The sequence below is a fragment of the Elgaria multicarinata genome, chromosome 23, assembly GCF_023053635.1.
Source record: "Elgaria multicarinata webbii isolate HBS135686 ecotype San Diego chromosome 23, rElgMul1.1.pri, whole genome shotgun sequence".
Taxonomy (NCBI): Eukaryota; Metazoa; Chordata; class Lepidosauria; order Squamata; family Anguidae; genus Elgaria; species Elgaria multicarinata.
Window position 1 is genome coordinate 5,238,134 of NC_086193.1, and position 24,283 is coordinate 5,262,416.

The following is a 24,283-nucleotide window of genomic DNA, read 5'->3' on the forward strand; positions in this document are numbered from 1 at the left end:
TGCCTTATATTACAGCGAGAGGCAAAACTGGAAGTAGGTCTTATTTTGGGGGGATGTCTTACTTTCGGGGAAACAGGGTAGATATTTCCTCAAAAAGCATTTTATTAAAAAAAATCCGATTTAAATAAAAAAATCCGATTAATATTTTTTTTTTAAAAAAAAAATCATTGATTTTTATCCACCCTGAAACTGGGCCATATTTGATGCCTTGGAACATCTGGAATGCACAAAGTTGGGAAAAGTTGGAGAAAGGGCGCAATGGTATGCTTGTTTCGACAGAAGGTGGTCCTACAGTCCGATGCATGTTCAGGCAGGAAAAAGTCCTGCAACTCCCAGCACGCTCCAGCCAGAGTAAAAAAATAAATCTAGACTTTTTCCCTGCCTAAATACGCATGGAGCTGCGCCCTAATGGGGGTAGCCAACGTCCGCCCTACTTAGAGTAGGTCCATTGAAATGAAGGGGGGGGGGTTCACTAGAGTCACGAGTAACTTTTGCCCCCTTCATTTCAATGGGTCTACTCTAAGTAGGGCGGACGTTGGCTACCACCCTACGAGTTGGCTGAATTGGGACCCGGGAAGAGGAAGAGGTGGCGCTTAGCTAAGCTCCAATCCCGCCTCCGGGGTGTGCAGTAAGGCGGCAGATGGGCTCTGGGGTTGCTTTCCTACCAGTCGGAGGCGATTCGGCTCCTCTCCAAGTCACAGGTACGGTGCACGTGGGGATCCAGGGCGGACGTGCGTTCTGCAAACTCGCCTTCGGGGTCGCGTTTTCGTTTGCGCGTGAAAACTTGATTCGGTGCGAACGCTGAGTTGCGGCGTCTCCTGCGACTGGATTTCCGGCTTGTGGAGTTCAATTATTGGAAAGGAGGTAGTGAAATGTTTTGGGGTGGGTGGGGGTCAGTTGTTGGCGCCTAGCACCCCAAACTTCAGATCAAGGAGGGGCAGCTCTTTCTATCCAGAGACGCAAACGCCTCTCTCAATCTGTCTCTTTCCAGCCAACTGACCAGCAGAAACTGACCAGCCTGCCTCTCTCCATTTATTTATTTATTTATTTAATTATTGCATCTTCACACGATGGAACCCACTACCACAAGGTGTAGTGATGGCCACCCGTCTGGATGGCTTGAAAAGGGGGTTGGATCAATGCCTGGAGGCGAAGGCCATCCGTGGCTACCAGCCCTGATGGTTGTGTGCCATCTCCAGTGTTCAAGGCGATGAGCCTGTGTGCACCAGTTGCTGGGGAACATGGGCGGGAGGGTGGCCGCCCTTCTTCTCACATCAGTCCGTTGGTTTCTATTCACCCCTCGGCTGCTAAGGTCACCTTCTTGGCTCACTGCTCTGATCCAGTGTTCGAGGCAGCTGCTGGGGAACATGGGCTGTTGCACCATGTCCTGCTTGTTCATCCCTGGCCGATGGCTGGTTGGCCACCGTGTGAACAGAGTGCTGGACTAGATGGACCCTTGGTCTGATCCAGCATCAGGGCCCTTCTGATGTTCTTATTTAGGGTGACCCTATGAAAAGGAGGACCGGGTTCCTGTATCTTTAACGGTTGTATTGAAAAGGAAATTTCAGCGGGTGCCGTTTGTATATATGGGGAACCTGGTGAAATTCCCTCTTCAGCACAACCGTTAAAGCTGCCCTCTTTTAAATCTGGTCACTCTAGTATAGCTCCTGCAGCTTTAACTGTTGTGATGAAGAGGGAATTTCACCAGGTTCTCCATATATACAAATGACACCTGCTGAAATTCCTTTTTCTATGCAACTGTTAAAGATACAGGAGCCCGGTGCTCCTTTTCATATAGTCACCCTATTTTATTTATATCCTGCCTTTTTTTCCCTGCAAGGAACCCAAGGCGGCGTACATAATCCTCCTCCTCTCCATGTTATCCTCACAACAACCACCCTGTGAGGTAGGTTGGGCTGAGCGTCTGTGACTGACCCAAAGTCACCCAGTGGGTTTCTATGGCCGAGTGAGGACTCGAACCCAGGTCTCCCGACTCCCAGTCCAACAATCTAACCACTACACCACACTGGCTCTCATTTATCAGTCCCATGGCATGAAGAGGTTCAACTGCTGATATATATGTGCAGATCAGAGTGTCTCTTCCTGGCACAAGTGCGGAAATCAGGTTAAAAGCTGGTAACTCTAAATAGTTAGGGTGGGTGTGTTCATGTCTAATCTCTTCCTCTTTTTATTCTTCTCTTGACACTCCACAAATGCACTTATTTTTTGGGGGGGTGTCTTTCTGTTACAAAAACCCTCCCTCTCTTCCATCATCGCCATCGTTATTAGTAAATTGATTTTAAAATACACACATACGTTTTTTAAAATATTTTTGTTGAATTTATACAACCATAATAAAAGGATGTAACATCCAGCCGCATCGGTTATCAATCACAGGATAGCCTTGATATACACAATCCACATCAAACAAAATTAATTAAGGGACAGAGTAGACGGATTGGGATTGTCTATATTCAGAGTTCGAGGAAAACGTATCATTTTTTTTTATTTTCTCAGTATTTTAACAGTCTATAAATTAATTTTAGCTTGGCTGTTTTGGATTTACGTTTTAAATTTGTGTTTCTGCACACTGCTGGTGATCTCTTCCTGGCTGTGCTTTTATGTTGTATTTTATATCACGTTTTTGTACTGTTGCTTATCACTTTGAATGGTTTTAATTTTTGTGAACCGCCCAGAGAGCTTCGGCTATTGAATGGTATAAAAACGCAGTAAATACCGCATTTCTTCGATTCTAAGATGCCATCGATTCTAAGACGCACACTAATTTCAGTACCACCAACAGAAAAAAAAGCTTTGGTTCTAAGAAATAATAAACACACCCGCGATTCTAAGACGCACCCCGTTTTTAGAGATGTTTATATGGGGAAAAAAGTGTGTCTTAGAATCGAAGAAATGCGGTATTTATTGCGTTTTTATACCACTCAATAGCTGAAGCTCTCTGGGCGGTTCACAAAAATTAAAACCATTCAAAGTGATAAGCAACAGTACAAAAACATGATATAAAATACAACATAATATATATATATTTATAAGAAAAACTTGCCCCATGGCCTTATCCTAACAGATCTCTCCATCATGGTCCATGAGTTGATGGCGGTGCAGATATATCCTTTTTGCTGCTGGTGTAGTTAATAAGTGACTCCCAGATTCCATAGAAATTATCAATATATGACTTGGATCAATACTAAGAACATAAGACGTGCCCTGATGCTGGATCAGACCAAGGGTCCATCTAGTCCAGCACTCTGTTCACACAGCGGCCAACCGGCCATCGGCCAGGGACCCACAAGCAGGACATGGTGCAACAGCACCCTCCCACCCATGTTCCCCAGCATCTGGTGCACACAGGCTTATTGCCTCGAATACTGGAGATAGCACACAACCATCAGGGCTAGAAGCCATGGATAGCCTTCTCCTCCAAGAATTGATCCAACCACCAATCCAGATTGGTGGCCATCACGACATCTTGTGGTAGTGACTTCCATAATTTAACTATGCACTGTGTGAACAACACTGCTTGATTCGTGGTGTTAGCTTTTCCATCAGTGCCACAGACCAGTTCCACCCCCCTCAATTGTTCTTTTTTTCCTATTATCGTTCTAGCAACTACCCACATCAAAGGAAGGAGTTCCTTCTGTGCAAGGATTTTATTCCACCCCCCCCCTTCAAAAAATGTTCAATAGAGCTAATTGGGCGGAAAGTTGATTTTTGTAGACTCATCTTTTCAGCCTCTTTGAAGACATTTCTCTAGAACTGGTTTACCCAGGGTCAAAAGTTATCTACATATGTTGAAACACACCAGGACGTGCATTTCCCCCTGTCCATGCTGATGATATGTTTACGGCGCAAACCTATGCCTGTTCAGATAGAAAAAAATCTTACCACTTCTAGCATGCCTCAACCAGCCATCCTGAGAGTTATAGAACTTTTTTCTTCTACGCCTTTTCCCCCCCCTACAACAATCTTCGGATTGCATCCCTGGTGATTTGTGAATTTTTGTGAACCGCCCAGAGAGCTTCGGCTATTGGGCGGTATAAAATGTAATAAATAAATAAATAAATAAATAAATTTGTTCCTTTTAGTGGCTTGCCAAACTGCTTTGACTTCTGTTGCTTGATCCAGCATTTGCAAAAGTCTATAATGCATAGAACTGTAATAAATAAATAAATAAAAATAAATGCAGCAATTTGTGCGTGTTAGAGAGAGGCCTTGTGGTGTAGCCCACACCTGTCTGAGAACACCATCCTTTGTTCATCGGGAAGGCTTTTTCCTCCGCTGCTAATTCCAAAACCGTGCTGGCCTTCTAAACTAGAAGTTATTTTTCCTAAGTTATCAGAATTCAGCCCTGTATAAGCAGACTCTATTGCTTTGGTTTTCCAAAGGGGATTAACAGGCCCCTTATTAGATAGGTTATTATTATCAACAGAATGAAATTTAATAAGAGATAAATGCCAAGTTCGACATCTAGGAACCAAATGCACAGTTCCAAGATGGGGGATACTTGGCTCAGCAATACTACAAACGAGAAGGATCTTGGAATTGTTGTAGATTGCAAGCTGAATATGAGCCAACAGTGCGATATGGCTGCAAGAAAGGCAAATGCTATTTTGGGCTGCATTAATAGAAGTATAGCGTCCAAATCGCCGGAGGTACTGGTTCCTCTCTGTTCAGCCCTGGTTAGGCTTCATCTAGAGTATTGCGTCCAGTTCTGGGCTCTACAATTCAAGAAGGACGCAGACAAGCTGGAGCGTGTTCAGAGGAAGGCAACCAGGATGATAAGGGGTCTGGAAACAAAGCCCTATGAAGAGAGACTGAAAGAACTGGGCATGTTTAGCCTGGAGAAGAGAAGATTGAGGGGAGACATGATAGCACTCTTCAAATACTTAAAAGGTTGTCACACAGAGGAGGGCCAGGATCTCTTCTCAATCATCCCACAGTGCAGGACACGGAATAACGGGCTAAGTTACAGGAAGTTAGATTCCGGCTGGAAATCAGGGAAAACGTCCTGACTGTTAGAGCAGTACGACAATGGAACCAGTGACCTGGGGAGGTTGTGGGCTCTCCCACCCTAGAGGCCTTCAAGAGGCAGCTGGACAAGCATCTGTCAGGGATGCTTTAGGGTGGATTCCTGCATTGAGCAGGGGGTTGGACTCGATGGCCTTCCAACTCTACTATTCTATGATTCTATGATCATCTTAACATTGGTATTGTACCTCTGTAATGCATGATATCTTGTTCCTTACAATTGCGCTGTAAAGTTTGCCTTTGTTTATTAATCTTATTTTACTGATGGGGAAGACGGAGGCTGAGAATGGGGGCGACATTTGCCCTGTGGACCTCCTGTTTCTTGCTCGGTTTTCTAGGTGCCACCTTGGATGGCAGCCTAAAATCTCATTGCTCTGGAAATACAAAATGAAGAGTTTCTCAATGAAAACCGGGGATAGCCTTGGAGTGCAGTCACTAGGAAGATGGAGGGACTGGGAGAATTTGGAAAAAATATCCTGGCACTTTTCCAGTTGCAAATACACAAAGAATTTCCTGTCACAGGAAATTCATCTTGGAGATGTCATTTCAAGGAACTATGACTGTTCAGCTCCCTAAACTTCCTAAAAGTCCAAGAATATTTTTTTAAAAACCACCGGAGTTTTGGGGGGATTCCTGCCTTCTTCTGGTACTTAACGCTGGGTACCAATATCAGTTTCCAAAAGGAGCTGATGAAAATACCTTTTTCTTCCCTGCTAAGAATAGGGAAAGCAAAAGATGGTTGTTGCAATTTCTTGGAGTCAGGAACGATTCTGGAAGATTCACAGATTTATTGTGCCGTATGTTTTGAGGATGAGGATTTAACAGTAAAATGTAGTAAGCGCTGTACAGATATCAAAAGATGAGCCATGTTTTCGCAGGCTGGAAGGCCCGGCGTTCTCCAAGGGAGTCTTCTGTGACTGGGTCACAGATCAAAGTCTGCCACCAACACAGCCATTTTCCCCTGGAAGTGATTCATTAATTCATACTGCAAGTGATGATACATATTCCAGCCCTCCAGATGTGTTGGACTACAACTCCCAGCTGGTTGGGGAAGCTGGAAGCTGTGGTCCAACACATCTGGAATATACCAGGTTGGGGAAAGCCGGAATATTACATTACGAGGAGATGGGGAAGGTGAATGAGTTTCCCTCCCTTGTGTTACTACATCATGGGGTCGTCCAAACCAATTCAGTTGGCAACCTATTTGGAAGAGAAATACTTGCATGCCCTGTGTGATTAATTTATGGAACTCGCTGACACAAAATCTAGCATTGATTGTTGGCTAAGGGATGTGGAACCGCATTCAGCCGAATTCCGTTTCGGAGAAGCGCTTGAGGCTTGAATTTCAGTGGGCAGGGGTCAAAAATCTCAGTCCGTTTTAGCTTAAAGGTCTTATGACGGTGTGGAGAATATGGAGAGAGAGGCATTTTTCTCCTTCTCCCATAATACTAGAACCCAGCGGGGTCATAGAATCATAGAATAGCAGAGTTGGAAGGGGCCTACAAGGCCATCAAGTCCAACCCCCTGCTCAATGCAGGAACCCACCCTAAAGCATCCCTGACAGATGGTTGTCCAGCTGCCTCTTGAAGGCCTCTAGTGTGGGAGAGCCCACAACCTCCCTAGGTAACTGGTTCCATTGTCGTACTGCTCTAACAGTCTGGACGTTTTTCCTGATGTCCAGCTGGAATCTGGCTTCCTGTCACTTGAGCCCGTTATTCCGTGTCCTGCACTCTGGGAGGATCGAGGAGAGATCCTGGCCCTCCTGTGGGACAACCTTTTAAGTATTTGAAGAGTGCTCTCATGTCTCCCCTCCATCTTCTCTTAACCAGGCTAAACATGCCCCGTTCTTTCAGTCTCTCTTCATAGGGCTTTGTTTCCAGACCCCTAATCATCCTGGTTGCCCTCCTCCTCCTTCATCCCCTGAAGCTGACGGGTGGGAGATTCAGGACAGGTAAAAGAAAGGACTTCTTCACACAGGGCAGAGTTAACTTATGGAACTCACTACCACAAGATGTAGTGATGGCCACCAATTTGGATGGCTTTAAAAGGGGGTTGGATTAATTCCTGGGGGAGAAGGCCATCAACAGCTACTAGCCCTGATGGTTGTGTGCTATCGCCAGTATTCGAGGCAGTAAGCCTGTGTGCACCAGATGCTGGGGAACATGGGTGGGAGGGTGCTGTTGTGCCGTCTCCTGCTTGTTGGTCCCTAGTCAACAGCTGGTTGGCCACTGTGTGAACAAGAGTGCTGGACTAGATGGACCCTCGGTCTGATCCAGCAAGGCTCTTATGTTCTAAAAAAACCCAGCATTTATGGAGATGGCCAAGTCAATCAACCGTTCATGAAACAACCTTTCCGTCGAGGTGAAGTAAAGATCTACTTGCTGGATCAGGCCCAGGGTCCACCCAAGGCACTTTTTTATTTGGTCTGTCAATACCTATTTACCATTGAAGCTCAAAAAAAGAACCTCCTTGTACAGACACAGTAGATCTTGATATACTAGAGGCAGGGGGCAATCAACAGGGATAGGGTGGGCAGTGCCCTTTGGGTTTTCTTGCATGCTTAAGAACATCAGAAGTGCCCTGATGCTGGATCAGACCAAGGGTCCATCTAGTCCAGCACTCTGTTCCCACAGGGGCCAACCAGGGATGAACAAGCAGGACATGGTGCAACAGCACCCTCCCACCCATGTTCCCCAGCAACTGGTGCACACAGGCTTACTGCCTCGAATACTGGAGATAACACACAACCATCAAGGCTAGTAGCCCTTGATAGCCTTCGCCTCCTCCAGGAATTGATCCAACCCCCTTTTGAAGCCATCCAGATTGCTGGCCATCACTACATCTTGTGGCAGTGAGTTCCATACTTTAACTCTGCGCTGTGTGAAGAAGTCCTTCCTTTTATTTGTCCTGGATCTCCCACCCATCAGTTTCATGGGATAAGGACCCCGTTGGGTTCTAGTATTTTGAGAGAGGGAGGAAAATGTCTCCCTGTCCACATTCTCCACACCGTGCATGATTTTGTACAACTCTAATCATGCCTCCCCTGAATGGTTTTAATTTTTGTGAGCTTCGGCTATTGGGCGGTATAAAAATGCAATAAATAAGTGCATGGATGGATAGAAAGATAGGTAGATGGCTGCAATATCTGTTTAATTAATCGGCTAGATTTTGTCCACCTCTATCGTGTCTCCCCTCAGCCTGCTTTTTTCCAAGTTAAACAATCCCAGTTGATGTAACCTTCCCTCATAGGGGAGATGCTCCAGCCCCTGAATCATTTTCATTGCCCTTTTCTGCACTTTTTATTTATTTATTTCCCAGGGGCAATTGGCTGATCTCTGTTGGAAGCAGGAGAGATGGACTTCTGGTCTGACCCGGCAATGCAATTTGTTATGTTAGCGAGGAATGCACGCGTGTGCCCTTCCCTTGCGTGGGCACAGAGTTTGGACGTTTCCCAAGGAAATCCCAACCAACGTCTTTCCCTGGGTCTGTCTTGATCCAGGTGTGGTTAGCCTGGAGAAAGGAAGATCAAGGGCTGACGTCACAGCAGCCTTTCAATCTCTGAACGGCTGTCACGCGGAAGGTGGAGTAGACTCGTTCTCTCCTGCTGCAGGGAACCAGTGGTTGGAGATTGCGGGCTAGCAGATTTGGGCTTAACATTACAAGAAACGTTATAACAACGCAAGCCGTTGGATAGCGGAAGCGCCCGGGGAGGGGGCAGGACCTTCATTGCAGGAGGTATTTAAACAGAGGGTGGGTAGCCAGCTGTATTATTATTATTATTATTATTATTATTTATTTATATAGCACCATCAATGTACATGGTGCTGTACAGATTACACAGTAAATAGCAAGACCCTGCCGCATAGGCTTACAATCTAATAAAGTTGTAGTAAACAATAAGGAGGGAAGGAGAATGCAAACAGGCACAGGGAAGTGTAAACAGGCACCGGGTAGGGTGAGGCTAACAGTATAGAGTCAGAACAAACTCAATATTTAAAAGCTATAGGGAAAAGAAAAGTTTTTAGCTGAGTTTTAAAAGCTGTGTTTGAGTTTGTAGTTCTCAAGTGTTCTGGAAGAGCGTTCCAGGCGTAAGGGGCAGCAGAAGAAAAAGGACGAAGCCGAGTAAGGGAAGTGGAGGTCCTGGGGCAGGCGAGAAGCATGGCATCAGAGGAGCGGAGAGCACGAGCGGGGCGATAGTGTGAGATGAGAGAGGAGAGATAGGCAGGAGCTAGACCGTGAAAAGCTTTGAAGGTCAACAGGAGAAGTTTATATTGGATTCTGGAGTGAATTGGAAGCCAATGAAGAGATTTCAGAAGTGGAGTGACATGGTCAGAGCGGCGGGCCAAGAAGATGATCTTAGCGGCAGCGTGGTGGACAGAGACCAGCGGACTGATGTGAGACGAGGGAAGGCCAGAGAGAAGAAGGTTGCAGTAGTCCAACCGAGAGATAACCAGTGCGTGAACGAGAGTCTTGGCAGAAGAGACAGACAAAAATGGTCGAATCCTGGCAATATTATACAGGAAGGAACGACAGGATTTAGCTACTGCCTCGATATGAGGAATAAAGGAGAGCGAGGAGTCGAAGATAAAGCCAAGACTACGAGCTTCCTTGACCGGAGTAAGCGTGACATCGTTGACAGTAAGAGAGAATGAGAGGTGAGGAGAAGGTTTAGGAGGAAAAACAAGCAGTTCAGTTTTTGCCATATTAAGTTTCAAACGACGATGAAGCAGCCAGGCTGAGATATCTGAAAGACATGCCGAGATACGATCGTGGACATCAGGAGAAAGTTCCGGAGATGAGAGATATAATTGTGTATCATCATCGGCATACAGGTGTAGCTGCATCCTGCATTGTAGATCATATATTGAGCATTGGGGGTGGACTTGATGATCTTTGAGGCTCCTTTCAGCTCTGTGATTCTCTAATTTGATGCTCGCATAGGGCATGGCGTGGTGCCAGTGAAGGCTGGTGGCTCAGATCTCTGTGGGGCGGTGAATCTGATCCTGGTTTCAGTCTCTTCTCTAAAGGAGTTGTCGGAGGTGCTCTGGCCCAAGCCGTTAGCCTCCCCTATGCCGTTCAGTTTTCTCTTTGAATGCCCCTACACACACACACTGGCCCTGTTCGGGAGACACCTTAAACCATGGTGGTGAAGCCAGAAAGCCGGGCCGTGTTCAGAAGACACCTTAAACCATGGCTTTAACCAGGGTGGTTAAGCCAGAAAGCCGGGCCGTGTTCAGAAGACACCTTAAACCATGGCTTTAACCAGGGTGGTTAAGCCAGAAAGCCGGGCCGTGTTCAGAAGACACCTTAAACCATGGCTTTAGCCCGAAAGCCAGGCCGTGTTCAGAAGACACCTTAAACCATGGCTTTAACCAGGGTGGTTAAGCCAGAAAGCCGGGCCGTGTTCAGAAGACACCATAAACCATGGCTTTAGCCATGGTGGTTAAGCCAGAAAGCCAGGCCGTGTTCAGAAGACACCGTAAACCATGGCTTTAACCATGGTGGTTAAGCCAGGAAGCCAGGCCGTGTTCAGAAGACACCTTAAACCATGGCTTTAGCCAGAAAGCCGGGCCGTGTTCAGAAGACACCGTAAACCATGGCTTTAACCACAGTGAATAAGGCTTTCAGACTTAACCACCATGGTTAAAGCCATGGTTTAAGGTGTCTTCTGAACGGGGGGGGGGAGCACAATCTTGCTGTTACCTTTGGGCTTTCTTTGGGAGGGGCACCCACACCCACCGCTTCTTTGGAAAACATAATCTGGGGAAGCGTTTTCCCGGTTGACATCAGGAGTGGTCTTTTCGTATGTATAATACATCTTGGCTTCTTCTCATACGGGAGTTTAGGTTTCCCTAAAAGGAAACGACGCCGTTAGGCCTACATTACTCATCTGGGTTTTTTTTAATCCGGGCAAGTCAGCAGCGGGCAGAGCTGCACTCCGCGTTTTGGTTTAGACAGAAAGGAACCTCTCGCAAAGCGAGTTCCTCTTCCTTTGCGGCGTCCAGCAGTCTCTGCCTCCGTTGCAGGTCTTCGTGAAGTGCGTTTTCTTAAATTATTGCGTGTGGTCTTGTTTTTTGGTGGAGTTTCCCCCCTGTTTCTCCCTCCTGGTTTCTGTTAGCCTCTTCAAAAGACTCTTTGGAAAAGCCCTCGATAGTCTCTCCTTGGGGCTGGGCTCCTTGCCCAAAGAAATGCAGGTAAGTTATTGACTTTCTTCTCTTTTTTTGCAGGGGTGGGGAGAGGGGGGGGATTTGATCTGTTTCGCTGAGCTCCATCAAGAGCTGCATTGTATTGTTGCGTGTGTAACTGTAGCTCAGTGATAGAGCCAGGGCTGGATTTAGGAACAAAGCCAATAAGCCGTGGCTTAGGGCATCGTAGTATGAGGGGGCTTCGTAATATCTTGGAGATAACTTAGATGCAAGATAGCTAAGATGAAATTGCCTTGGCTTAAATATGTCGAAAAGTCTGGTGTGACTTACAGCAGAGTTGCCTTAGGTAGAAGAAAGCGTGGCAAGGCGTCGTTTAATATTGGGGACAATAGGCGCAAACTGAAAAATTGTTCAAAACAAACCTATGTTATAAATGCTTTATAAGCATTTAGCTACATGCACCCCCTAACGCTGGGTGCTACGCTTTCGTTACGCTTTCTCTTATAACGGAATGGCCATTTTTCTCTTTAATTTTGACGGTGTGGGGCCGCAGCATGTCTGAATCCGCACCTGGGAAGAGTGCACGTTTTGCAGGCCAACACGTCCCAAGTTCACTCCCTCACATCGCCAGTGAAACGGGTGGGAAAACTACGGAGGCCCTGGGAAACTGTTGCCTTTCGGTGTAAACACCGGGGCTGTTTCCAGGGTGCAGACAACTCCCCTGTTAAAACAGCTTCTGTTTCCGGGCACAATTCAAAAGTGCTGGTTAAAGCCCTTTACAGCTTGGGTCCAGGTTACCTGAAAGGCCGTCTTCTCCCCTATGAGCCTGCCCGTGCTCTGAGATCTTCTGGGGGCGGGGGCTTTCTCTCAGCCCCACCAACATCCCAGGCACGTCTGATGGGCACGCGGGACAGGACCTTCTCGGTGGCTGCTCCAAGGTTCTGGAACTCCCTGCCCAGGGAGGCCCGGCTGGCTCCCTCTGTGCTACAGTTTCGGAGGCAGGCAAAAACTTTTTTGTTTCAGCAGGCTTTCAGAACTATACTGGACCTGTGTTAATGTATTGGATCCCCCCTTTAAGCTGTTACAGTTTGTAAAAAAAATGAACACGCTTTTAATTTTACTGTAGGGTTAATTCTATTTTAACTTTTGTAATTTATATTTATATGTTTTAATTGTACATGTTTTAATCTTGTAAACCGCCTTGAGTCCCAGTACTGGGGGAAAAGGCGGGATGATTAATAATAATAATAATAATAATAATAATAATAATAAGATGCAGCTAGATAAATTGAAAAGGTTGTGCACTCCTGACGTTGTGGCTGGATAACGTGAAAAGGTTTTGCACCCCTGATGTGGCCGCTGGATAACGTGAAAAGGTTGTGCACCCCTGACGTGGTGGCTGAATAATGTGAAAAGGTTGTGCACCTGTGACGTGGAGGCTGGATAACGTGAAAAGGTTGTGCACCTGTGACGTGGTGGCTGGATAATGTGAAAAGGTTGTTTACCTGTGACGTGGTGGCTGGATAACGTGAAAAGGTTGTGCACCTGTGACGTGGTGGCTGGATAACGTGAAAAGGTTGTGCACCCCTGACGTGGCAGCTGGATAACGTGAAAAGGTTGTGCACTCCTGACGTGGCAGCTGGATAACGTGAAAAGGTTGTGCACTCCCGACGTGGCAGCTGGATAACATGAAAAGGTTGTGCAACCCTGACGTGGTAGCTGGATAACGTGAAAAGGTTGTGCACCTGTGACGTGGAGGCTGGATAACGTGAAAAGGTTGTGCACCTGTGACGTGGTGGCTGGATAATGTGAAAAGGTTGTTTACCTGTGACGTGGTGGCTGGATAACGTGAAAAGGTTGTGCACCCCTGACGTGGCAGCTGGATAACGTGAAAAGGTTGTGCACTCCTGACGTGGCATCTGGATAACGTGAAAAGGTTGTGCACTCCCGACGTGGCAGCTGGATAACATGAAAAGGTTGTGCAACCCTGACGTGGTAGCTGGATAACGTGAAAAGGTTGTGCACCCCTGACGTGGTGGCTGGATAACGTGAAAAGGTTGTGCACTCCTGACGTGGTGGCTGGATAATGTGAAAAGGTTGTGCAACCCTGACGTGGTAGCTGGATAACGTGAAAAGGTTGTGCACCTGTGACGTGGTGGCTGGATAACGTGAAAAGGTTGTGCACCTGTGACGTGGCGGCTGGATAACGTGAAAAGGTTGTGCACTCCTGACGTGGTAGCTGGATAACGTGAAAAGGTTGTGCAACCCTGACGTGGTGGCTGGATAACATGAAAAGGTTGTGCAACCCTGACGTGGTGGCTGGATAACGTGAAAAGTTTGTGCACTCCTGACGTGGTAGCTGGATAACGTGAAAAGGTTGTGCACCCCTGACGTGGTAGCTAGAAAGCCACCCAATTCAGGGCAGAATTTAAAAACCCACTGCTCTTCTCCGGGTTGCTGAGTTCTTGTGCCTCAGCTCTGAAACAAGATGGTCTTTTTTTCTGTGGGTTTTGCAGTCTCTCCTTTGACGTTTCCGCTTTCTTCCCAGAACCGAAAGATGTGTTCACAGGATGTGGTTACAGCAGGCCTTGACTCGATTCTTAGTAATCAGGGGTTGAGGCTTCCACCCCGCTGCTCCGTTCAGAGTCTGCTGCCTCTTCCTCCCCTCCTCGTTTGCAACTTCCTTAACAACCACATCTGTGCAATTAAAAACATCTGCCCTTCGGCTTCTGCTGATGGGGAAAACGGCGGGGGCAAGGAGGGGGGCGTCCTTAAAGGGGTGCGTCTTTCCCTGTAAGTTGCACTTTGTTTGGGGGGGAAGCTCTCCTGAGTGCAGATATGTGTCTGAAAGATGTTTACCATCTTAGCAACTTCTTCGTTTTTGTTTTTCAAATGGGATGTTTTTAAAAAAACAACTTTGAAATCATAGGAGTTAGAGAGGTAAAGAAAACGGCAGCTCCCCTGTTCATGAGGACTAGAAACTTCCCCCCCCCCTTTTACAAAGGAGCTAGGATTTTTGTAATAGCAACACACCTAGTTCAGCATTTCACTAGCCCACCATGGCTTATCGTGTTGTCTGAACACAGTGCGTTTTCTGCAGGGTGGTTTCTGCAGAATCCCAGTTCAACGCAGGGTGAAAACGCCACTCAACGGTGGTTTCTGCATTTTCTGCAGTTTCTTAACCGTGCAGTGTGGTTTATTTTTCTCCAACAAGCCACCTTCAGGGTGATTAACAAGCCACAGTCCATGGCAAACGAGCGACCCTGCGGAAAACACGCTGCAGACAGACAACATGAAAACCAACCCTAGATTCGGGCAACAAGGTAACTTACCTGTGGAAAACACACTGCATTCAGACAACACGATAACCCAACCATGGTTTAACACCCACCCACTCTGGGTGGGTTAGCATGTTGTGCAAACCCAGCCATTATGGCTAAAAGGCCATATCCAGTATGGGGCAATCTAAGGGCCTTCTCTGCAGTGGCTCCACACATTTGAATCAAGTTCCCATTGGAAGTCCACCATGTTCTGTCATCGCAGGCTTTGATGAAAGCCTTGAAAACATTATCTTACCGTGATAGGAGTCCTGTTCTTGCAGCTGTTGTGATGGTTGGCTTTTATTAATTGCTGTTTAATTGTGTTTATGTTTTTATTTCTTTTAATATTTTATGTAAGATGCCTCTAACCCTTACACCCCTCCTTTTCCAGCTCCGGGATAGTCTTTTTTATTTATTTTGCTTGTATCCCGCCTTTCCACCAAAAAATGTCTTTCACGGCAGCTAATAATAGCCTGCACATGCTTTGTCAATAGTATGCCCTATGACAAACGCAGCTACACTATATAAATGCATACAGGCGTGTACGTTTCCGCTCCATTTCCGAATAATCCCTGGATGTGGGATTTGCATTTTTTCTGCATTTTCGCTGCCTCTGAGTTTGGGGTCTGGATCTTCCGCTGAAAGTGCTGAACATATAGTATCATAGAATAGCAGAGTTGGAAGGGGCCTACAAGGCCATCGAGTCCAACCCCCTGCTCAATGCAGGAATCCACCCTAAAGCATCCCTGACAGATGCTTGTCCAGCTGCCTCTTGAAGGCCTCTAGTGTGGGAGAGCCCACAACCTCCCTAGGTCACTGGTTCCATTGTCGTACTGCTCTAACAGTCAGGAAATTTTTCCTGAAGTCTAGCCAGAATCTGGCTTCCTTTAACTTGAGCCCCTTATTCCATGTCCTGCACTCTGGGAGGATCGAGAAGAGATCCTGGCCCTCCTCCATGTGACAACCTTTCAAGTATTTGAAGAGTGCTATCATGTCTCCCCTCCATCTTCTCTTCTCCAGGCTAAACATGCCCAGTTCTTTCAGTCTCTCCCCATAGGGCTTTGTTTCCAGACCCCTGATCATCCTGGTTGCCCTCCTCTGAACCCCCTCCAGCTTGTCTGCGTCCTTCTTGAATTGTGGAGCCCAGAACTGGACGTAATACTCTAGATGAGGCCTAACCAGGGCCGAATAGAGAGGAACCAGTACCTCACACAATTTGGAAGCTATACTTCTATTTATACTGTTGTTTTATATTGTTGTTTTATACTTTGAATGTTTTTAATTTTTGTGAACCGCCCAGAGAGCTCCGGCTATTGGGCGGTATAGAAATGTAATAAATAAATAAATAAATAAATAAATATTAATGCAGCCCAAAATCAGCATTTGCCTTTCTTGCAGCCATATCGCACTGTTGGCTCCTATTCAGCTTGTGATCTACAACCACTCCAAGATCCTTCTCGTTTGTAGTATTGCTGAGCCAAGTATCCCCTATCTTGTAACTGTGCATTTGGTTTCTATTTCCTAGATGTAGAACTTGGCATTTATCCCTTATTAAATTTCATTCTGTTGTTTTCAGCCCGTTGCTTCTTCGTTTCTCAAACCCACCCTGGCACCAAGGTTAACTCTCTATCTGTTCCACCGCAGGCTACAAAGCGTCTGGAGCTGCCGCCGTGTGCAATTAAGATTTAAAGGCGGTTGTGATAACAGTCACCTTCCGGAAAACGCCCTACGGCCGTGGTGGGTCTCCAGTTCTTGACAAACGTGGTGGGGAGATGCAAATGGCTAATCCCCTGAAGCAAGTTTTCAACAAAGACCGAACCTTCCGCCCCAAGCGGAAATTCGAACCCGGGACGCAGCGCTTTGAGCTCCACAAAAAAGCCCAGGCGTCGCTCAATGCCGGTTTGGATTTGAAACTGGCCGTCCAGCTGCCGTCGGACGAGGAACTCCACGACTGGGTGGCCGTGCACGTGGTGGACTTCTTCAATCGCATCAACCTCATCTACGGGACCGTCAGCGACTCCTGCACGGAGCAGACCTGTCCGGTCATGTCCGGCGGCCCAAAGTATGAGTATCGGTGGCAGGATGAGAAATACCGCAAGCCCACTGCTCTCTCCGCTCCAAAATACATGAACCTCCTCATGGATTGGATCGAGGTGCAGATCAACAACGAGGATCTCTTCCCCACAAATGTTGGTGAGTCGGCAGAGAGGCCTTACGGGGTTGCGCAAGAACACGGCAGGCGAGCGTAAGCGGAACCTGAGCCTGACCATGTGCCGCGGCGGCAAAAAAGGCGAATGCCATCGTGGGCTGCGTGAATAGAACCACAGTTCCCAAGTCGCAGGAAATTCAAATGCCCGCTTTTTCCTGCGCTCATTTGGATTACCGCGTCCAGTTCTGGACACCGATGTTTAAGAAGGATCTAGACCAGGAGTGGGCAGCTTCTGGGGTCTGCCCCTACTTGCCTCAGTGCCAAAATTCAGCAGGGGCAGGGAGGGAGAAGAGAAGATTGAGGGGAGACATGATCGCACTCTTCAAATACTTGAAGGGTTGTCACACAGAGGAGGGCCAGGATTTCTCCTCGATCCTCCCAGAGTGCAGGACATGGAATAACGGGCTCAAGTTAAAGGAAGCCAGATTCCAGCTGGACATCAGGAAAAACTTCCTGACTGTTAGAGCAGTACGACAATGGAATCAGTTACCTAGGGAGGTTGTGGCCTCTCCCACACTGGAGGCCTTCAAGAGGCAGCTGGACAACCATCTGTCAGGGATGCTTTAGGGTGGATTCCTGCATTGAGCAGGGGTTTGGACTCGATGGCCTTGTAGGCCCCTTCCAACTCTGCTATTCTTTGATTCTATGATTCTAGGGTTGCCCCTTTTAAATGGGACATTGGGGGTTTAGCCCCCAAATTTTAGTGGCCTGGCGGTAGCAATGGGAGCAAACTATTTTGTGCGTGCCGCCCCCTCCGTGCCGCTGAAATTTAGCAGGAAGCTGGCGACTTTCCTTTTGGGAATGAATAGATTAATCCTTTCTCCTGCCGTCATACCGCTGAATTTCAGCGGTGGTGGAGCAAGTGGGGGCTACAAAGAAGTCCTGGGGCCTGCGTGCGGCCCACGGCTGTGTGTTGCTCACCCCTGATGTAGACAAACGGAACTGATTCAGAAAAAAGGCAATGAAGATGGTCAGGGTGTGCAAACCAACCCTATGACAATATCCCAGATCAACGCAGGGTGAAAACGCCACTCAACGGTGGAGTTCCTAGGGGTTGCTCCCCACAAAACATGTTCTATCTCCACCGTTGTGTGACTGTGGGCTACTGTGGAATTGAGCAAAATCCATCCCGATGTTTGATTGACAGTTCCTCCGCTCTCTCTTCTCCCCCGATCCTCCCGATGGTATCCCATCAGCCATTGCTGCAAAAAAACCACCAATCCCTGGCGGCTCTCCTAGAGTGGCACTTACTCCTTTCGGCGCTCCTGCCAGAGAACTCTGTAGCCAGTGGGAAAAGTCAACGCAATGGAAAACTCCACGGAGCCCTCCACACAACACGCAACACAATGGTTGTGCAGGAACTCTCCTCTGCACAGCGTGGATATTCAGGGTGGAGTGTTTTCCAAAAAATACTCCGCCGTTGCGTGGAGTTTCCCCGCCAGACCACACGTTTCTCAACGCTGGTGTAAAAACTCCGCCATGGAGTTCGAAAACCGCCGTTGACTTAACGTGTTGTCTGAACCGGGCCATTCTCTGCCTCCGTTCAAGAGGGCAGGATTAGATTTATTATTACATTTTTATGCCCTGCCTTTTTTCCTCTTGCAAGGAATCTGTGACCGCATACATGATCCCCTCCTCCCTACTTGATCCTCACAACAACCTTGTGAGGTAGGTGAGGCTGAGAGTCGGTCAATGGCCCAAAGTCAACCAGTGTTGAACTTCCTTGGCAGAATGAGGACTAGAACCTGGATCTTCTAACACTCTAGCCACTACACCACACTGGCTCTCCAGTTTCAAGGGATATCATAGAATAGCAGAGTTGTAAGGGGCCTCTAAGGCCATCCAGTCCAACCCCCTGCTCAATGCAGGAATCCACCCTAAAGACAGGTGGTTGTCCAGCTGCCTCTTGAATGCCTCCAGTGTGGGAGAGCCCACCACCTTCCTAGGTCACTGGTTCCATTGTCGTACTGCTCTAACAGAAAGTTTTTCCTGATGTCCAGACGGAATCTGGCTTCCTGTCACTTGACCCCGTTATTCCATGTCCTGCGCTCTGGGAGGATCGAGAAGAGATCCTGGCCCTCCTCTGTGTGACAACCTTTCAAGTATTTGAAGAGTGCTCTCATGTCTCCCCTCCATCTCCTCTTCTCCAGGCTAAACATGCCCAGTTCTTTCAGTCTCTCTTCATAGGGCTTCGTTTCCAGACCCCTGAACATCCTGGTTGCCCTCCTCTGAACACGCTCCAGCTTGTCTGCGTCCTTCTTGAATTGTGGAGCCCAGAGCTGGACGCAATACGCTAGATGAGGCCTAACCACAGCAGGGTAGATTTCGGTCGAACATTAAGGGAAATTTCTTAACACTAAGAATTTGAACCCAGAACCAGAGACCAAGCAGGGTTGCTGGGCTCTCCCCTTGCTGGAGGCCTTCAGAGACCTGTGAGCGATGCTATAGCCCCCAGTTTCCTGTATCAAGCAAGGTGATTGGGCAATCTATGACTCAATCTTACGGGTTTTATTTGGCGGGGGTTGTGCAGGGTCAGTTGGGGGAGGGCTGCATCTGAGCATGGGTTCCTGCCCTTCCCTCTACGTCCTGTTGCAATCATAAGCTGTAGCGTTTTTGCTTCGACGCAGAAAATAAGACCGCAAAAGTCTCCTTGTGGTGGCTTTTCCCCCCCCCCCCCCCCGCGTTTGATTTTGATGCAAGGAATTGAGACTCAAATTCCTTGGGCTTCCGGATCTCAAGTTGCTAAATCTGATACGATGGTGTGTGTGTGTGTGTGCGTGAACGTCTGTGTTATCCTTTATTTTTAACGGACCCCAGAATAGCTGTTTTCATAAGAATGCTGTTGCTTTTATGCTTTTTATTAAACTTTGTATATTTGTTTTTTTTTAACACTTTTGTAAACCGCCCAGAGAGCTTCGGCTACGGGGCGGGATATAAATGCAACCAATCAATAAAAATAAATAAATTACCCTGCAGGGACTCCATTTCCCAAGAACTTCCTCCAGGTGGTGAAGAAAATTCTCTCCCGTCTTTTCCGGGTCTTTGTCCACGTTTACATCCATCACTTCGACCGCATTGCCCAGATGGGCTCAGAAGCCCACGTCAACACGTGTTACAAGCACTTCTACTATTTCGTGAAACAGTTCAACCTTATAGACACCAAGGAGCTAGAGCCGCTGGTGAGTGCCGAGCTGCGTCGCGGGGCGGGGTGGGGATCTACCCCAATTCTGTCTCATACCAAAGAACCGAGACCCCGACTCTCAATTCTGGGTCTAACCATGTTAGAACAGCCTGTGGGATTAAGGCCACGCTGCGGTCTTTGACTGCTGTTTCTCTTTTGCTTTCTTTGTCTCTAGTCTGCCCCTTTTTTGATCGTGTGCTCAGAGATTAGACTAGCATTCTGTTTCCAGCAGTGGACAGCCAGAGGCCCTGCTTTTAGGCTTCTTGGGGGTGTGAAGGAGATTATTATCATTATTATTATTATTATTATTAACCTATTTCTTCGATTCTAAGACACACTTTTCCCCCCATATAAACATCTAAACACCCCCCATATAAACACCCCCCATATAAACATCATATCATATCTCCCCTCAATCTTCTCTTCTCCAGGCTAAACATGCCCAGTTCTTCTAAGAGAGACTGAAAGAACTGGGCATGTTTAGCCTGGAGAAGAGAAGATTGAGGGGAGACATGATAGCACTCTTCAAATACTTGAAAGGCTGTCACACAGAGGAGGGCCAGGATCTCTTCTCGATCCTCCCAGAGTGCAGGACACGGAATAACGGGCTCAAGTTAAAGGAAGCGAGATTCCGGCTGGACATCAGGAAAAACTTCCTGACTGTTAGAGCAGTGCGATGGTAGAATCAGCTACCTAGGGAGGTGGTGGGCTCTCCCACACTAGAGGCATTCAAGAGGCAGCTGGACAACCATCTGTCAGGGATGCTTTAGGGTGGATTCCTGCATTGAGCAGGGGGTTGGACTGGATGGCCTTGTAGGCCCCTTCCAACTCTGCTATTCTATGATTCTATGATCTCTAAAAACGGGGTGCGTCTTAGAATCGCAGGTGTGTCTTAGGTTGGTTTTTTTCCTGTCGGCGGTACTGAAATTAGTGTGCGTCTTACAATCGATGGCGTCTTACAATCGAAGAAATACGGTATTATTATTTCTTGTTTCTTACCCGCCTCTCCATTTTGATCGAGGCAGGGAACAGCAGCAAATAATAAAATGCATAAAACTGAATTAAGAACATAATATACATTGTTAAAACATCCTAAAATTCCCCTGAATAGGCCTTCCGGAAGAGATCAGTCTTGATACCTTTCTCGAATGCTAAAAGACTGTTAAGTTGACGCGTCTCCTCCGGCAGGCCATTCCACAGTCTGGGAGCGGCAGAAGAGAAGGTCCTCTGGGTAATACCTGTCAGCCTAACTTTGATCCTCCCTTGTTATTTGACCTCAGTGTCTGATCTATACTGCCCCTGAAGGTGGAAGGTCCATTTATCTATCCTGATTACTAACTCTTGATCTGGGCTGCTTAACCTCAGATCCATGGGCCATGCCTCCTTCCTGTTTTCTCTGACTGCCGAATGGTAACAAGTTTCTGTGCCGTTTTTTCCCCCCGTGCTAAAAAGGTTGAAATGCCTCTCTTGGCAGTAAGAGCTTTAAGCTATAACTTGCTTGACTCTTCCAGACCATCTGCACGCTAGTACTTCATTGTTCAGCACCATACTTTTCCTGCTTTTCCGTGAGCACCCAGAAAAGCCAAGCTGCACCCCCTTGCCCGCTCGCCTGTCTGCAGAACTTATTTGAGGCTTGTGAGCACTGCTCTCTGGGCTCCCCTCATTCCCAGCTGTGTTTACTTATCCTGTTGCTTAGCCACACAAAGTTCTTCTTGTAGCTCGGAACCTCCAGCGTACAAAGTTCTTCTCATAGCTCAGAACCTCCATGCCATGCATGGCCACACATCGCTTATGCTGGCATTCTTGGCCCCGCCCCTTTTGCACCCCCCACAAATGGGAGTTTGGCCTGTTGGGCTGAAAGAGGTTTAATGCCCCTGCCTTAAACAGACCCACCTTCAATAAGGTGGATGAGTCCAAACATCCATCAGGAAATCCATAAGCAGGGTGTGAAGGCAACGGCCATCTCTATCCCCTGGACAGATAGACTGCCTCTGAATTCAGAGGTTCCGTGTAGCTCCGGCGACATTTGGCTGGTTTTCTGACTTTTTCACGTTCTCTCTCCCATTCTAAATGATTGAAATTCCTCTCCTAAGGCTCACAAACTAGTAGTAAGGCTTGAAGCTAAAATAACCTGATATCTTGGTTATTTTAGCCCAACCCCCTTTTTGCATTCACCCCTGCCCTCTTTGGCCCTGCTCACCACTAGGATGCAACTCCCGAGAGCTTCTCCGGAACGGAATTTGGCACTTGGCTTGAAAGGGTTTCGACAGAGCTGGCCCTACCGTTGAGCAGCGTGAGGCAGCTGCTTCAGACAGCAGGTGCTGAGAGGTGGCTCCAAAGCTTCTGCCCCATCACCAGTGAAGAAGAAAGCTTTGTCAGTTTAATCTACACAAAACAACACTTGATCTTAGCCAAAAGGCCGAGAAGCGATTGTCAGTTTAATTGGCTTTTGTATGTGGGATGAGACAGGCCGCCATCTTGTTTTTCGCTTCAGACAGCCAAGTACCGGGATAAATAATATTAACCACCCAGAATGGGGCCAGTGAGTGGGTGTGGCCAGTGGTTCGTTCCCCTGCCTCTATTCATGGGTGTGTTCGCACGTGTCGAGATTCTGCACTTTATCGGGACGGGAGGCTTCCTTTTCGGTAGAAATTTGCTCACAACTTTAGTTGGAGGGGGCATCTACCTTTCATAAGGACTAGAAGATTGCCCTGTAGCAATAAATCTTTGTATGCTGGGTCGTGAACATAATTCCTAAATCAACGCAGAAGGCAGAATCAAACAAATATATACTGTATTGTATACAAGGCATGTAACTACAAATCCATAATAAATTTCAAAGCTGGGGTGAGAGAATACTTTTTATCACATATATCCATTTTTAAATTCATCGTTGAAACATGATACAGTTTCTATTAACAAGCTGACACGGCTGAATAAGGAGGGTTTAAATCACAGTTAAACAGTCGATGAGAAGGCGCGAAAGCTAAGCGGAAATATTTTACACAAAGAGAATAAACAAGGAAATACAGGCTTCCGGTGTATTTTCAACCTGTTTCACGAGTAGCTTCTTCAGAAAATATGGATTATCTATTGCTGTGGATAAATGGAAGGATTCATTCCTCAACTCCATCTAGAAATTCACTTGAAATCCCGGCCAGAATTGTAAAGCCTCAGATATAGTGACATATGAGAAACAGTGCTGGCGTAGCGGCTAAAGTGTTGGACTGGGAGTCGGGAGATCCGGGTTCTAGTCCCCCCCTCGGCCATGGAAACCCACTGGGTGACTTTGAGCCAGTCACAGACTCTCAGCCCAACCTACCTCACAGGGTTGTTGTTGTGAGGATAAAATGGCGGAAGATTATGTACGCCGCCTTGGGTTCCTTGGATTAAAAAAGGCAGGATATAAATGCAATAACAAATAAAATAAATATGTGATAAAAAAGTATTCTCTTACCCCAGCTTTGAAATTTATTATATAGTAGTTGTAAACACAATTCCGCCTTGCGCTTGTCGCAATGTTATTGTAAGAGACACGCGGCGTCCTCTTCTAACCTATGCAAACATACCTTTTACGATTCTTTTCTTGATTTCCAACTTGAACGGTGACCAAAGGTCTGTTTCCCCCTTTGTTCTTTGACAGAAGGAAATGACCTCACGGATGTGCCACTGACGTTCCGGGACTTTTCCCGTCATCTTCCGAGCCGGGACCACTTTCTCTCTCGGGACTGTGGGACTTCCCTCCACCAGAGACAACACAGCCATGGGGGAAATGATAATTTCCCTTTTAAGAAAATAATATTATATATATGTTTGTGTGTATATAATTTTTTTAATGAACTTATATTGTTTCAGAACTCCTGGTGAAACTGTTTTATGAACTGCTTCTGATCATTGAATTTATTGATATATATTTCAGAAGGAACTTCTAATACTTGGGGAAAAGACCACTGTTCCATACAACATATTCTTCAGATCGACATCTCTTTACTATCACCTTCCTTCTCTAAGGCTGGGATTTAGCAGGGGGTGGGGGTTGAGGGAGGGGCTCTGTTCTCTACCCCCTAAAAATCCTCTCCAATTTTGGACAAGATTCAAGTCCTGCGTCGGTTGGCAAAATCACTTGCGAGACGCGTGTGCCTGTGTGTGATTTTAAAGATCAACCAGGACTGTGTTTCGGCCACTCATTGGATATACATACATGTGTTTTTACGAGTCAAAAAATAAAAGTTTGTTAGCACTGCTGTGCCTTGATCTCTCATCTCCCCTTGTAATTTGAACGGTGGCTTTTTGACTCACTTGGGAGACAAACGCCGCTGTTGCGCACTCCAGTATTTCTTTGTGTATGTGTAAAGCTCTCTCACACACCCCTTCCCACGCC

The 24,283-nt window shown here is 47.0% G+C and overlaps 1 protein-coding gene across 3 annotated transcripts; it reads left to right on the plus strand.

The window, feature by feature from the left end:
• The first annotated feature begins 642 nt into the window (after positions 1–642).
• On the plus strand, positions 643–23,920 carry MOB3A (MOB kinase activator 3A). 3 transcript variants are annotated; one of them, XM_063146907.1, is made up of 4 exons: positions 643–701; positions 16,157–16,705; positions 19,698–19,900; positions 23,546–23,920. In XM_063146907.1, the coding sequence occupies exons 2-4, from the start codon at positions 16,285–16,287 to the stop codon at positions 23,573–23,575; spliced, it is 654 nt and encodes a 217-aa protein (XP_063002977.1). In that variant the 5' UTR covers positions 643–701; positions 16,157–16,284; the 3' UTR covers positions 23,576–23,920. The 3 variants fall into 3 exon arrangements, with proteins under 3 accessions (XP_063002977.1, XP_063002978.1, XP_063002976.1); XM_063146908.1 differs by lacking the exon at positions 643–701 and adding an exon at positions 11,059–11,083; XM_063146906.1 differs by lacking the exon at positions 643–701 and adding an exon at positions 11,129–11,240.
• The last annotated feature ends 363 nt before the right edge of the window (positions 23,921–24,283 follow it).